The sequence below is a fragment of the Pseudopodoces humilis genome, chromosome 1 (genome assembly GCF_049639895.1).
Source record: "Pseudopodoces humilis isolate 2021_Gansu_Grassland_sample_001 chromosome 1, ASM4963989v1, whole genome shotgun sequence".
NCBI lineage: Eukaryota > Metazoa > Chordata > Aves > Passeriformes > Paridae > Pseudopodoces > Pseudopodoces humilis.
In genome coordinates this window covers 68729874-68746636 of record NC_142200.1, presented here as the reverse complement: position 1 = coordinate 68746636, position 16763 = coordinate 68729874, and the positions used below count along the sequence as shown (strand labels likewise).

Sequence of the window (16763 nt, the reverse complement as noted above, 5' to 3'; positions counted from 1 at the left end):
GAAAAATAGCAAGTGGTTTTGCAATGCCCCTGGTATCACCCAGACCATGTTATTCCTGCTTCTGCCTTTTCTTGCCCTTTCAATGCATGGAAAGTGGGAATGCTCTCAGAGGTCTGCTGAAGTTTTGGTCTCTGTAGTGATGGGCAGATGGGTCACACTTAGAGGACAATAGGGCACATGATGAAGAGGGGAATGTTTGGGCATGCACTGATCAGGGAGTTCCTCACCTGTCAGCCTCCTATCCAAGCTCACAGACAATGCTGCCCTAAGCTCAAGGACTTAGGAGCTCTTTGTCAGCTACCACTTGGAGGATCATGGTTTCTCCAAGCACATGACATCTGCACTGTCTCACACACCACACTACCAACTGAAGTAGCTACTGATTCAACAGCACAACCAGTTGGTACTTTTCATCCAGGTGCTCACCAGCTGGTTGGCTACATTACTAGAACTTCAGCTGTGCCTATTTTTACAGACCCATGTCCTGTTCACAATCAACAACTGACATCTAACATTTTTCACTGTAAAACTAAGCTCAAAATGGGCCATTTCCACCTGCAGACCTGTAATAAAGGATCATACTGCTGAACTCCAAAGAAGCATGGATCTCTTTAATTACAAATAATTTCTGAATGTTTATCACCAGGTTTGTTGGGTCACACAGCCCTATTAGCATAGATGCTGCCACTGTGGATGCTGTTCAGTGCAGGATAGCCTTTGAAATGTAAACTGAAAGTTCAGTTATTTCTCCTCTAAGTCTTTTACTACTAAACTATATGCCAGTTTCTCAACCTTCGTGTGCTCAGAAAAAAATGATCCACAAGATTAAGTTCATTTTCTAAAGCAAAGAAGATTATCCAGAGTTAAAAAAAACCTCTAACAAACAAATCTGAAATGATTTTAATAAGCCTAACACTCCAGTTCTACTTCCCAGATTACTTCTCCCATTAAATGAGTATCCCATTTGCCTACATATGTTTTTAGTTTTGTGCTGGTACTGAAGACCTGTTATTTCCCACTGTTGTCTGTCTTCTGGGGAGCAGCTGCAGTACGCTGCTGCAGCCATCAGCTTTAAAAGCAGAATCCAATGCCTGACTGGCAGCAGAGTTAGAGGTGGCATACTGCTTCCTGCTGCAGTGAAATTAGTACCATTACCCAACAGATCTCATAAAAATAGTTTCAAAAAAATGAAATTATTTCATTTTTCTGAGTACAATAAAGAAAATGCTTTGTCACCATGAGAAGACAGTAAAAAGAACCTAGCGCAAAAAAGTAAGAAAGGTTTATTACAGTTATTTTTCACTCTTCTACTGTTTTTACGTTTCTTTGCCGAGCCAAGAGTAGAAAACAAATGCAGAGCAGTGCATAAAGCAATGCTGTGAACTGCTTGTTAAAAAAGCAGTGGCAACTGCACAAAAAAATAAGGAAAATACTCAGAAGCAAAAACAAATTTTTATCTCAGGCTCCAGCTACAGAATAAAATTTTGCATATGAGAAAAGACAATATCCATTTTTTCAGCCCAAAATATAATTCAAGCTTTATGACCTGAAAGCTCCTTTACTCACTCTTTCAATCACACATGCATCCTTTTCCTATAGGGAACAATATACTGGGTAAAAATATAACTTTTAGTAAAAACCTGAATAGAGCTGGCATTTCTTTATGCCTAAGACTTGGCAATATGACATGAGATTCTTCTATGTTCAACAAGGCTTGATCTTTAAATTCCTCTTGCATAACCACTACTAGATCTTATCACTGGAGAAGCTGTATTTTACAATTATGAAACAACACTGAGGTGTTCCAGGAGGAACAATACTAACATTTCCTTTCTTACCAAGTCATCAGACCCTCCAGCTTCCCAGTGATCTCTCCACTGTTTCAGATGTTCAGCAAACAAAATACTCACTTCTTTCTGAAATCCCTGAAGGCTATGTCAACTGAGACCCTCTCAAGTGCCACAAATGCGGGCAGACCAAAGGTAACACTTCCTCCATACCATGTGTGTACCATTGCCCTGTGTGATCAGACCTGAAGCACTGCTGGCTGGAACTGCTATTTGCTTATTTACCTGTAAATGCTTGAGAAGCACCAAAAGAATTCACTAGCACCACATATATCCCATGTGAACAGAATGGCTCATTCCCATCTCCAATTTTAATCTGGGTTCATAATTTGCAAGCAGAGAACCTGAAATTAAACATCTGGATGTTTTACCTTGGTTAGCGTTTATCATTGTATTTATATTTTCCTTAAAGCACAACTTATTTTCCCTAACTGCCAGGTATTAAAATTTGCTATTGCAGTCCTTTAACTAAGCTCATCACTTGTTTTATTAACCAGTAGTTTGCATTCTATTGACGGACATTTATCTCAGCCAAAGCATGTCCTAAAATAATTTACTCAAATTCCCAAACTCCACATTTTTAAATGCGTTGAAGCTGGAAAGATGTATAACATTTTTTAAGTTACTTATGTTTTTCACTTGTGATGTTTAGCAGATTCCTGTGAAGGGTGCTAAACCTGAGTTAAACAAATTTCAAGGAAGATTAACCGAGAGATTATTTTATTATCCAATAATATTCCATGTTTAAAATTAAGTTGTTTTCTTCCAACATGAAGAAACCAAGCCTACTCCCTTTTACTTTTACCATTAATACTTTAAAACTAGAAGGTTTTTTTCAGTTTTGTTTCTTTAAGCTTTCATTAAAGAGAGTAATATACTTTGTTAGACAGGAAAAGAACACTTTTCTATTCTTCCCTCACCGAGAGCCAGTGTTTCTCAACTGCCTCCAATGAGTTGATATGATGAAATGAAAAGTGTATTTGCATCTACAAAAGAAACCACTATTGCCCAACATGCTTTACCTCCTCAACTTGTACCCTAAAAGGTTTCACCACTATAACAGACTGCCTTTGATTAAAAAATTCAGCAGCATGCATATCTATACAATATGAATGATTTCATTTTAGGCTTTCAAACATTTGTCAAAAATTTTCATTTTAAAGTAAGGTAGAATAATTTTAAAAAAAACAAGGTAAAACTTGGGAAAATAAAAGATTGTCTATTCTGCCTTTATAGCCATCTTCTTACATACATTAAAAGACTAGTTATTTTTATATTTATCTGCAATTAAACCACTGATTTCTAAATTCCATCAAAAACTGACTCACAGATCATTTAGGGTTCCTTAAGGTTTTACAGAGCCAAGTTTAGGGTAGCTTGGGTAATTTTAATAAAACACAGAGATAAAAGGCAAAGAAACCCTGAACCTGGGCAATATTTGGAGAGGTAAACACAGGTTCATCAGAGGCTAGAGTTTATTTCAGAAAGACAGGTATGCTGCTGTTCTGCTGGCAAGTGCCAGGAGGCAGAATTGCCCCTGGTTTTATCTCCCCAGAGTCACATCAACACTGCCTTGGCGAAACAGCCTCTCTGCTTAGCCAGTAACTGTGTCTCTGACAGGGCCCTGTGCTAAATTCCCAATGGGATGGCTCAATTTTTTCCCAGGGCATGATTTGGTTACCTGTCTGTCTTGTATGTGTAAGAAATACAGTAAAACCAGTGGAGATGCACTGTGTCTCTCAGAAAAGGAGGTGGCTGTTTATGGCACTGTAATGCAACACAGAACATGCGAGGGGTCTACTGCTTGCAACTGAACCGCCCACCCAAGCCCTTTATCTATGAGAGGATGTAGGAGCTAATTACAAACTAATTGAGCAGTGACACAGAACTTCTCAATATTTTTGGGTACTCAAGAACAGAATTGTTGTAAGCCAATAGTCAGAGTAACCCATCTTTTCATTCCCATGCAGGTCAGCACAGCTTACAAAATAAAGGTTTTTGAGACCAGCTTTAGTCTCCAAGTGTGCTTGAGGAATGATATAAAACAAGATGATTGCTTTTATAGAATGGAGTAGGACAGAGAAGAAAAAGTGCTGTGTTGCTGAAGTTACTACTCTGGATCAAGTGAGAACTCAGTCTGGGCTATCTTAACTGCTAAGAACTCAGAAAATTACTCCACCAGCTTTCTGTGAGACAACCTTCTCCTTAAATCCCATTACAATGAGCTGTGCATAGTTACAAGCTCTAAGAACGCCTTTGGTTTTTGAGCAGGTTCATGAAAAACAGCAAATAAAGCACCACAATATTTTTAGATAATTCAGGTGTTCAGTGTTTTTGTGGCACCTCTAATATGCAGTATAAAAGGCACAGATCATCATCCAACTCTCAGCTAATTCACTTGACTTCAGTATTATTAAATCTTTAGGTTGAATAACAGAATCTGAAGGATATTAAGCATTACTGCTTCATTCACAACATGCATTTTTCTGAAAGAGGCTTACTTCATTTTTACACTTCTTTCTTACAAACCTTTCAAAAACGGTCTGTAGCTTATTTGGAGATACCCTCTCAGCCAGTGCTGCCCTACTCGCAGACAAAGTCTACAAGTGTTTTACTTATCTGGAAGCTTTCTTCCTCCCTTCAAAATGAAGTAATCCAGTGCTGGTCTGCACACAAATGGATGACCCAAAGCTTCATCCCATACTCACATGCTTACTAGCAGGTTGACTCTGAGGTAAAGATCCAGGGGCCAGCACTGGAGAGCTTGCGGGACTACAAAGTTCTGGGAAGGGATTTGGGATGGCCGGCAAAGATGACGTTCGGAATTGCTGTTCTTCCTCTTGAAGACGCCTGTAAACACAGAAGCACTACACATTAAGAGGAGCAAACTGCCATCACTAAATCTGATTCTCCTGGCCCAGCATTTGTGATAATAACACTAAAGACAAGGAATCAAACACACTCTTTTTCTAGGTAACTAGTATATGGTTACAGCAACTCCTAGCACAAAGTAGGTAATTGCATGTGAAAAATGACTGGTCAGGCATCTCTGCTTGTTTTGTTGCTCATAATTTGATTACTTGGGTGAGTAACTGAGGCAACTGTGCAAATAAAATAAACAGAAATATCTAGCTGTACTCACTGTTGTAAGCACTAGATTACAAGCTTGCGCTGTGTGTGCCAGAAAGTCAGCAAAGCTCTTCCAAACCAATGAGAAAGAGGAGAAAACAATGGCAGTCACTCAGAACCAAATTCCAAGTGGATTTGAAAACAAACATGTACCCCACTGTAAAGTTCTCTAAGATGAGACTTAAACCAATATTGTCACCTCCTTATAATACCAGATTCTATCTCCAAGCAACTTGGCATTTCCTGAAGAAATGAAAATTCAGATACGTGGCTTTAGCAATAAGCAATAAACTGGAATTACACCCTCCCACTTTGTGCTCATTGTACAGTTACCGTCCAGACAAGTGTGCATCCAACCTAAGTACACCTCAATGAGTCAACATATAACGGAGCTTCAAGTTCCAGTTTATAATACACCTGTAGTGCCCACACCAACAAAAGAAAAACTAAAACCTACCAGAAAAGCTGTAAGACCTATTCATGGCTACACAGATGGCTTCTGGTTTCCCTGCTGCCAGGACATCACTACTGAAGATGCACTAGCTGACTGCAGCAGGCTGCCCTTCAATGCCTAAGCAGGAGGCACCATCTAGTGGTAATCATGAAAGTTTTCAAATCAACTAACTCCTGGATTTGAAAGGCAAATCATTAAAAACTCAGTTTGCTCTCATTTTTCTGCATGCCCTCAGCAACCAGAGACTCCCTTAACAGTCTCCTGAGAGACAACTGATGGTTTTGCCCCTGGCAGCATGTCTCACTCAGGGTACTCTCACTGTCTTTGCCTGTAACAGAACCTGGGGGATATCAAAATTTAACTACTGTGAAATCTGCCCCACAGGTACCTTTGTCCTGCAATTTAGTTGCCTTGGTGTTCCATGAATGAGCCTTACAGATCTGGGGAGGTGTGATAAATAGCAGGTTCCAACTGTAACTATGAACTATGCCAACAACTACTTGGCCTGCTTATTTTTTTTATTTTTTTTTTTTTTTGGTGCTTCCCATGTGTGCAGCTCTCTATGGCATAGGATAAAAGGACAGTGTAAGATTCTTCAGACCAGTAGACATGTCATATCTGTGCAACAGTGTGCTGTACTTCAAATTTTTGACTGACCTCCACTGTAAGAAGTGGAACCACAGACTCAATACAATCAGAAAGGTGTGGTTTCCTGAAGCTGGGAATTCTCTGTGCTGTGCTGCACCTGTACTGCTGCCAGTGGATCATTTACTTCACAACTGATACCCACAACCTGTGCTCCTTGGAGACCACTGTCAATCACTCTGTTCTGGTGGCAAACAAGTTGGGTCCAGATAACCCTGAATAGAAGCTTCACCATTATCTTCTTTGATGATGATAAGCACAGGATGTTCTGGTGTGCATGGAAGTACAGATTTCAAAAAGGCAAAGTGTTCTCAAAACAAGAATTGCTAAGTTATTAAATGCCAAAGAATATTTAAGTGTTTTGACTGAGATATTTACAAAATATCAACAGCTGTAGTACACCAGAGGGTACATTTTCTAGTACAGCCCAATTTGAGGTTAACTATGAAATACCTGTAGAACTGATTGCATCATCAACTCAGTTGCACTGCATACCCATTTGAACAGAAAAGCTGCCTGTCTTTAGTATACCATTCCTATAAGCAATACATCAGTGTACAGAGTTAGAAACCACCCCTTCCATACTTGGATTTTTTCTTTTATTATATTATTACTTTTCACTTCCTTCAAAGAATAAATTGTTAACTAGCAGGAAAGAAATGAATTGACCTACTCATGCTGACTGGAGCTCCCTTCCTCCTACTGCCTAAAAAGATTTTAAGAACATGTACATCACCTATATACTCTCTCATCACCATCAAGAGATTTCCACTTGAAGCCTGAATTCCAGTCCTCAGCCTTACAACAGGGGGACAATTTTAACACTATTTTTTTGGTAATGACTTACACAGTGCACTCAAGTGAGTGAGTTGAAAGTGTTCTGGGAAGATAAATAACTAAGACTTGCTCCTTTTTTTTGTTGGTCTTAAACCATTCAGGAAACCTCCACAAAGAGAGATGTACTTTCTGTATATCAGAAGTAGTCGAGCATACCCTCATCTATCTACATGATCTCTTACTTTTAAGAAAACCTATAGGCTGTCAGTAGACACCAGACTTGAGAGCGCTGGTTTTAATAGTTTGTAAAAAAATTCAAATACGGATACAGCTTCTGCCAATTGCTACTAATGACAAATCAGCTACTGCAGAAACATCAAACCTTGACTAAAAGAAAGGTGATAACATGTGGAAATATTATGATCTTCACCTACTTAGTACATTTTTCTATGCAAATGTCCAGTCTAACACTATTAAGTTCCTTACCAAAGTGGATCTCCTATTTTAAAATACAGTTATTTTGAAGCCAGTTCATGACAGTTTATGGAAAAGAAGGCGAGTGCCTTGTCCCTACCTGACTGCCATGATGCGCACTGGCTGGGAGCGCTGCACCTTCTGCCTTGGGGACATGGGCTGCAGGGTGCCGGACCCCGAGGATGGCAGCTGGCTGCGGTTCAGCTGGCCATTCTGAAGGAGCGGAGTGGTTTCCGACTGCATACTGCATGTAGAGTATAAACTTTCAAATGAGGAATTCATGTCGTTTACCAAAGCTTCCAGGTCCACATCGTCATCTGAAAGATAAAATAAAGGCAGTGTAACATACCTGGAAGTCCCAGGCAAAGGAAATGTGGCAAGAGCAAAGATTAAGTTTCAGTAAAATTATCACATATTTAACTACATTTTTATAGTGCAAATTATTATTGCAGAAATAAGGTATTTCTTTTAGAGTAGAGAACCACAACTGTTAACAGCCAGCAATGGACATTTGTTTTGTCTTCCATGGTGAAAAGCTATGGACACGGTATTTACTATATATGTGTGTGTGTATGTGTGTGTATTGAACCAGAATTTGGTGCAATTGTTAATAATAATAATAATGCTAATGTGAAACACCACTTCATTTACTGATAAACTGCCGTATGTTTCCAAAGCATATCACTTGAAATACCTCAGTTTGCCTTGGCAACGTATCAAGTTTAGATTGTCCAATACTGTAATAAATACTTTGCAAGACCAAATAATTTACAAGAAAAAAAATTAAGACAGTGCTGCAGAGCTAGAAGACACCATTATACAAGTGATCATTATATCTTGCTAAAAATCCTACTATATCTTTGTGAGATGGTATTTTGAAGGGCAGGCCAATGACTTTCATATAAAAAGATCTACTGTATCCTTGCTCTTGCAGTGTGATAGAGTGACTTCTGCCTTAAAGAGTACAAAGTAAATCAACCAAGGATGTGATGTGGCTGGCTAAAAGAACATCAGTTCCTAAAAAGGGCACCAACCTTACCTCATTGTAAATAAGTAACTTGTGCTCAATCATTCCTCCTTAATGGTCATAAGTGCTCTGCAAGACAAAAGAACTCTGCAAGCCCTTTGCACTAACCACTCTCTGAACTCCTCTTGCAGAGCACTGTAATTACTCCCCAGCCACAAGTTACATCACTCCTTATCGGGAGTTCAGCGGGCTGATGAACACACACATTGATATCTGCTTCTGGTTACAGCACAGCCACTGCCTGAACAGCTACTCCTGACCAAACAGAGCTTTGTGCAGCCAAAAATGTGCCCTTATTTTCCAGCCATATCAACTGGCGTGGCAAAACATCCCATTGCTGCCTGCAAACCTTCCATCTCACAAAAATCTTCCTGACAGGGATGGAAAGTAGAGACAAGCGATGAAGGTGGCAAAAACGCACTGTATTTTCTAATATCCATTCTTTTGCCATGATTTCTAGGTAAATGAAAGAAGCACCTTGCAACCAGTTGCACTATCTTCTTTTAGATACCATAAATGATTTTGTACAAATATCACATTTCTTGAGAATATAATCTAAAACAGCATCACTCAATTTCTGTCCACCAGCAACATGCCTTGATAACTATAATGAGATCTGAACGTGGCATTTACAATGGCAATTGTATAAGGATGCTGATGATCTCCATTCTCAGTGTTGAGTGAACAAAAGATCTGCTCAGAATTAAACAGGTTTCTCGTCATGCCCCTACACCTGAGCTCTATTTAGCGACCTGAAATACCATGTTTCTCACTGAAAGTCAGTAGGCTCTTTACTATAAAGTAATGGCCACTTAGCCTTCACTTAGAACATACTCAAGAGGATTTTAAGGTTTGAACATATGTCAAAAAAAAAAAAAAAAAGAGAAAGGAAAAAACCACAAACACATCACCCCACAAACAGGTTTCTTCCTTTCAATTATTTATGATAATTTACCTCAATTTTTGTATTTAACAGCTACTACACTACTACTGAGACTCACCCTCACTAGGTTACACCATCTCTGTATGTCAGCTTAGTTGATGGATTTTCAACAATCTAAGCTTTGCTTTGCTTGGACAAAGTCTACAATAATTTTCCTGCTATTTTTAGTGATCTTGAGACAGAGCTGCAATTTGAATTTCATTCCATCCTCCAGATTTTTATCCTGTTGGGAGAGGACATATAGAAAACACTTCACAAGCAATCACAAGGGAACCACAGAAGTAGAAGTATAAAGAGGAAGAGGCCAAATTACAAGGCTTTTAAATTTTATCATTCATCTAAAGCACTGAGCTGTAGGGTGTCAGATGGCTGTCAAGTAAATGCTTAGGGGTTGGATATAGGAGACATAAAAGACAGACTCTGACCACAGAGTCAGGGAGTAAATTACAGCAACTAACAGCAATTGTTTAGCATGCTGAAAAGCAGAAAGAGAAGAAGTTGAGGCATATATGCAGTGGGAGTCCATATGGCTTGGTCCCTGAGGGTGCTAATTTATTAACCATTTAGACAAAGCTATTAGTGTGCAAGATCATTAAGTTTTCAGGTGACTGTAACATGGGAAGAACAATTAAGAGTCATCTCAAGCTATCCCTGAAAAAGCAAATAATGGCAAAGTTGTCCTATGTAGCTTAATATATATAAAATGAGGGACTTTATGCAAAACACTAAGCAAAACAAGTACACAGTTTAAAGCATTGAATTACCATTAGCAGGCTTTTAAGTATATCAATTACACACCTAAGTTCAATTTCTAGCAGGACAGGCACTGACAAGGTGCATATAGAGTTCTCCTAATAATATGCTGCACTGAAGTCCAGAATCTGGTTTCACTCCTCTGTCAGCTCCTTTTCTCTGCGGATGCAGCACTGTTAATAATAGCCCTCAGTCTTGCTAAAAAACTTTTGCAGGAGCAAAAGATCCTTATGATCCTTAAGCTTTTTGAAGACAAAGCCTGCAGTCTTGAATTTCAGACAGTTTCATCTCTATACAATGACATTTACTACTAAATACCATTATGTTTCAGGGAGATTTCAGCATGATGCAATAAGAAACATCACTGCTGTAGCCTACACCTCCAAAGTGCCAGCAGATGTCTCAGCCTGCCAAGTAATCCAGCATGTTACTGTGATGGCTCTCCACAGAGTTTAACTAAACAAAAATCAAATAATCAAACAAGATTTATGTTTCAACCATATGCAAGTATATTGTTCAGAAGAGTATTTCATATATAGTGCAGTCCCTCAAAGTACCTATCTCTCCCAACCAGTGAGATCCCGCCTCCATCAAGATAACCCTATACAGAATTTTTTTTTTTTTCCAGACAAAAAACTGACTTTGAGAAGGCTTGCTACCTAACAGCAAAATTTGCAAATCATTCAACTTTGAGCCAGCACAGCACCATACTGGTCCTCTAAGTATATACACACAGATTTTGTGACTGACGTGAAAGAATCCAGCAGGCAGAGTGAGTTGCAGATAGCTGAGGAGCTTCCAGCTCCCCAGATATCTTGCATACATGCACTTCCAGGGATACAATATGGTATTTTCCTTAATCTGTATTGAATTCTGCCGTAAGATCAAGGAGTACGAAAGTGGATATTCAAGGTCTATTCCGTTTCAATTGAACAGCACAGAGGCTACTCATCACTTCCATGCACAAACATGCAAACAGCCCTTAGCTTTTGACTGTCATTTGTAAAGGAGAACAGTTGAAAAACCTAGCTCTGACATACTTCTGGTGGTGGACAGGGACAGTTTTGTAGACTCTTCTGTGAGCAATATTCTTTCCTAAACTGGAATCAAAGTGAACACACTGGAAGCTGTCTGAACTTAATTTTGTTTCTTTGCTCACAACTTGTTAAACTTTGGCTTTTTTCAGAAACCAACTCCACTGGATATTGCAAGTAATATTTTTGGTAAAGTAAATCATGATTTCAATTACAAGAAAAGGTTTAAAAGCTCAATTCAAGGAAAGAGGGAAACTTTGTTACAAAAATTCTACTAAGCTAGTGAGGTAAAATATCATGCTCCATAAAACAAAGCACCTTGAATACATTTTTAATGTTTTTGAGCATAACATAGAAGGGATGATAACTCCTAAATTAGGCCTGAGCAAACTTTAATCTGTACTTAACCATGTCCCACTTGCTTTTCTGCTTCTAGCCCATCTCTATCCTCTACATCCTCATTTATTTACTTATTTTGGTAGCTGTTGGCCTTGACATGCTAAGCTCAGCTAACAAGACTAAGCAGATTCCACTTATTCTGAAGCAACATAAAGCTGAAATGATCCTGCTCATCTTCAGCTGTGCCAGCTTCCTGAAGAAAGCAGGTATTTTCACAGCTGTCAAGGGGCTCACTGCATTGCAGAAATTCTATTTACTGCAAAAGAAATTAAATGGAAAGAATCTCAGCTTTGGACTACAGACCAGGATACATTTTATGTCCCTGACAGTTCAGCAAATACCCTTCCCTTTCACATATGGTCCACTGTTCATAGGGAACACTTTGGAAAACATCACAGGACCTAAATTACTTGTGCTTTAAGAGGCTTGTAAAAACATTTTATTTAAAAAAAATAAAATTCCATCTTGTTTGCTCATTTTTGAATTTAATCACCCAACTTCATCCCTTACATCAGTTCTGAGATAACTGATGCAAGACCTACTAGGAATTTGGTAGAAGGTTTATAAAAAGACTATCTAGCACTTTTGTGTTGCCATGGAATTAAGTCTGATACTACATGAAACCTAACAGCACATATATAAACAAGTGTTCTATACAGTAAGGCAGCTGTTAACTGATCACCATTCCTTTTTGACAATCTAACACCAGCAATCAGTTCCCCAAAATGAGTTTCAGAGCAGCATTTTCAAGAGCCATCTTGACAAAACAGAAAAGCTAAGATACACCTAATATAAGATTTCACTGAAGTTAGTGCTGAGTAGAGCATGGTATCCAAATTGTGAGCAGCCCCTCCAGCACATGTGAATTAACCCTCAAGGAGACAGATGGAAACAGTGAAAGAAAATGCAGACAATTGCATACAGCCTACTATCCTGTATTGATGATGCAGTGAAACACTATGTAAATCATAGGTGATACAGGGAAAGTATCTTTTTAGTAAAATGAACAGAAGAAATGTACCAGAATTTGAAAAGGGGAAAAAAAAGACATATAAAATACTTGTGGTATCTACCTCAAGATCCTGTTTCAAATCTTCTAAAACTGCCTCTAAGTTATCCTGATTCATACCAGTGATACATTTATGTTTTGCAAGGGTTTTAGCATTGCGGAAATCTCATGGTTTATGATTAAAAATGCACGAAAGGATTACCACAGTGAGATGTGCATAAAAACTCCTTTTATAAGACAACCATTCATATTAAGGGGATCCCTTGCACCAGCATGGCCCTCCAGTACCATGTCTAAATGCCACTTTGAAAAGACTTCAGAAATCTCCATCACTAACGCTTTTAGTAAGTGTGCTATTACTGACAACACACAGTTGTAATGATGCAAAAAGAAGTCCATTCTAGGTAACACTCATACTCCTCTACTACTTTCTCCATCTGAGCATGTTACTACACTCACTGTGTTTACCCAAGTATCTCATATCCCTCTGTACTCTGACTTCATCTTCCACTAATGCAACAGGCACCAGTTGATCTGCAATTTTCATACAGTTGGTATCCACAGACCCCTACGGATGCACGTATTTAATACTTGGCAGCTTCTACACCTCTGAGAGACATCTGCAACAGAAGGCGGATGATAATAAGCAGATCTCTTATAATTTTTTGAAAACCCCACAATGTCCTCTACAGTGATGCTACAGCTGAATAACACCCTCCGTTCCCAATACCAGCTCCAATTCTATGCAATCCTGATTTCTTGAAAGCTCCATATAGATGGGAAGTTTAGCACAAGAAACAAAAAGACAATATTAAAAAATATTTGCAAACCCTACGCCTTCACACTGTTCTCCAGATGAGAGAAGGCTGTCAGACAGAACTATAAAAATATCAAGACTGCCTCAGTTGAACATTAGAAGCTTAGAGGGTTTTTTTGTTCAAGTAAAAGCAGAAGACACAAAGACAACTTTGTGTCCTAGAGACATCAACACCTCCAGAGCAACCACAGTCTGAATTTAAAATTACAAACCTGAACCCCTTTATGTGCCCTGTAAGTCTCCTTATGGGCCTCTGCACTCCTTTCCTTTATTGCATTCTAATGTTCTTCAGCTTAAGTGAAATCCTCTATTTTGTATTGTAACTATGGTTGCTAGCCTACAAAATGTCACATCAGTACATGTGCAGCTTGCAAAATGCTAAATGGACCATGCCATAGAGAGAAGGGCAAGAAACAGAGATGCTGGTTGGTAAAAGAGCATGAAATTGAGATAGGCATCTGTGCTCTTTGAGCACACTGAAACACCACACAGAGAAATCAACAGTGAACTTGTAACTGCTTCAGTATTGTCCAGGCAATTTTTAAATGCCACACACATCTATTCCCATTTCTGCCACTACGGCTGTGATGGCTAACACCAAGTATACATACACTAAGTACAGGTGATGGAGAGAACTTTCTTATTTTACACCTCTTTTATAAAGGTTCATGGTTGGACTCCAGATAAGTTCTCAAAACACACCTGATAGATTTCTTGAAATAGAAGACAAAATAAATTGAACAAAATTAATGTTGCTAGGTAACAACTATAGGAATAAGCTATATATGAAAGGTGCTCATAAAAAAACGAAAGCTTCTATGGCTATAGATGTCCTGCCAGGAATTGTGATAGAAAAAGATGGAAGGATAAAAAATGAAAAATTCAGTTTTCGTCCAGTTCACACGAAACACTTGACATCCTGAAGAGAGAAGATGATGAAAGCTAAGCATTTGAGGGAAGGGAGGGTGGACAAGGAGGGTTTATTTGTTAATTATGGGGACAAACTAAGGCAAAGCATGTCTCTGATGGAGATTTTAACGGTTTTACTTTTTGATGGCCCGTTAATGGCGCTGCAATTATTCACAGACAACATTCAGAAGCACCTTCTACTGTGGATACTCCCATTTCTAAACCAAGGACAGCAGAGTCAGGTTGGTCTGTTTGTGGAGTGGATGGATATTGGTTGCTCCAACAGACAATTGCTGTAGGTGGGTATCACCACCACCACTGCTGACCTCTTGCTTGACTCTACTGCACACACAAGTGTTGAAGCACTAATGGCATCAGTATGAGAGAGGGGCTTGAAATCCAGGGAAACCATCTAAACCACCTAGAATTCTGATTACGCATGTTCCAATAAGAGATAAGATTAAAATATGTAAGTCATGGCCAGTCCCTTTTTCAGACTCATGCAGACTATTTAGAAAACAGAATTCCTGATACTCATTTTCTCAAAGAAAATTTGCAGCTTTGCAGAAAAAAAAAAAATTAAAATAAAATAAATAAAAAAAAAAAAATAAAATAAAATAAAATCATACCTTCCTTCCTAAAAAGCAAGAGGTCAAAGTTTGAACCCAAAGTCAAACAGGACACCAGCTGATCCTGTGTTACCGCACACTGGGACTGCCTACCTCCTGTTGGGTGAGCACACCCTTGTCCAGCTATCACTGATAACAGCAATCAGCCAGTCACCTTTCCAAAACTCTCTTTGCAGGCCATTGCCTGCACAACCACTGCTTTATAGTAACTATTGAGTAAACACATCACTTAGAGTAGAATACCAGATTAAGTAGACCTCTGGGAAACCATAATTCTTGAAAAGATTACAAAATCCAGTGAAAATAATTTTCAAGTAAGGGGTAGCATCTGCAGGTTTTTTTCCATGAACATGCATTTCAGTAGTTTTCCTGTACCGTTTCTCATGTCACCTACTTCTAATTCTTTAATTTAAGAAAAATAATGATAAAGACCTCTAAAAAGAAAACATTTCTTTGTTTGGGTTTATCAAGACAAGGAAAACCCAAACCAGCCTCAGTTACCCAGACAGAAGCAGCACCATAGAAGGCAGAATGGTATATTCTTTCAGAGGCTAAACCTGGGGTCAGAGTAGACTAATCCTCAAAAAGCTATTAAGGACAGCGGTTACATTGGTGAAGGATGTGACACATTACAGCATGCGCAGGCCAGATGGACTTTCCTGGACCAAAAGGAGACAGGAAAACAAGGAAAGCTAAAGCTTAAGGCATAATTTTGTGAGTAGTAGTCATGAACCTACAGCCTTGTTGTGGCCCACCCATAATGCAGGACAAAAAAGAAAAGAAAGAGTGAACATGAGACACAAAGAGATCAACTGACCCCAGGGATTCTCCATTCAAGTCTCATCTTCCTGGTGCGGTTAACTGCGTGCCTCACTCTTGATGCATTACCTCAACAGGAAAACTGAGAAAGCAAACCTTGTCAGTATATCCCAAAATGATGATCATAGAAAGACTGTCACTTATCCTTCAAGAGGACGTGGATGCGGGAACACCTGGGTGGCAGAAGGGCTCCTGGCCTGTGCAGCCCACACGGAACAAACAGAAAATCCACTGGAACTTTTCAGACAGCAGGCATGTTAACCTACTGAGCCATTAAGGAACTTAAAAGTCAGAGCTCAAAAAGCATAACACTGGGTGGCAATGAAGAGGTGAACTGAAATACTGTCAGTTGACCACAGGGTAAATGCTTGACTGCACATTATATTTGACAGTCATATATATGAGAGAATGGCTTTAAGAAGATATCTTATATCAGTGAGAACTGCAATTTGAGTCAGAAAAGGTCAGGTTTAGTTGCATTTTTATAGAGATTACTGTCTCGGTTTTGGAAGACAGGTGTCTGCAAGGGAGGGCAGGAGCTTCCCCTGGAATGAAAAAGTAAACCCCCTCATTGGAATTATTCTAATTTTGAAACCAAAGGGCTCTCAGGCAGAGATCTGGGGACAGGAATAACAGTTCTTTACTACTATTTATAACCAGGCAAACAAAGAACAATAACTACAGCACTAACAAGAAAACAGAACCAGGGACTCCGTGACAGCCTTCTCAGCTGAGACAGGAAGGGATGGAGGAGAGGCTTTGCTTCACAAACCCCCTCAGGCAGTCAGTCCCGGTGCTCCTGCAGGGCTCTGAGGAACACTCAGCTGGAACAGCAGGGATGAGCTGAGATCCTGGGCTGGTGGATGAGGTGTATCAGCAGCTCCGCGGCGGTGCCTGGCACTGCCACACGTCCCGGCAGGACAGGGGGTGTGAAGCCACCAACAAAGAGGGAAGAAGGAGAAGAAGCAGCAGCTCCGTCTGGGTGATGGCGAAATTCCCTTCTCCCAGCCGCAACAGCTCCCAGCAAGGGTCCTGCTCTGAGGAGACCAGCCAGATCCCAGCTGCCCCCACCCTTTTTTCCTGCTCCCCTTCCCGCCC

At 39.6% G+C, this 16763-nt stretch overlaps 1 protein-coding gene across 7 annotated transcripts in view; it reads right to left on the bottom strand.

The window, feature by feature from the left end:
- The window catches only part of GRB10 (growth factor receptor bound protein 10), a 149488-nt gene that overhangs the window by 49775 nt on the left and 82950 nt on the right, over window positions 1-16763 (bottom strand). For all 7 annotated transcript variants that reach the window (XR_015772465.1, XR_015772462.1, XR_015772459.1 and 4 more), the window contains 2 exons: window positions 7427-7643; window positions 4556-4697 (listed from right to left, as the gene is read on the bottom strand). Coding sequence is in view for 3 of the 7 variants with exons in the window: in XM_005527831.3 (XP_005527888.1) it covers window positions 4556-4697; window positions 7427-7643 (359 nt within the window). In the remaining 4 variants the exon portion in view is untranslated. The remainder of the gene's footprint in view (window positions 1-4555; window positions 4698-7426; window positions 7644-16763) is intronic.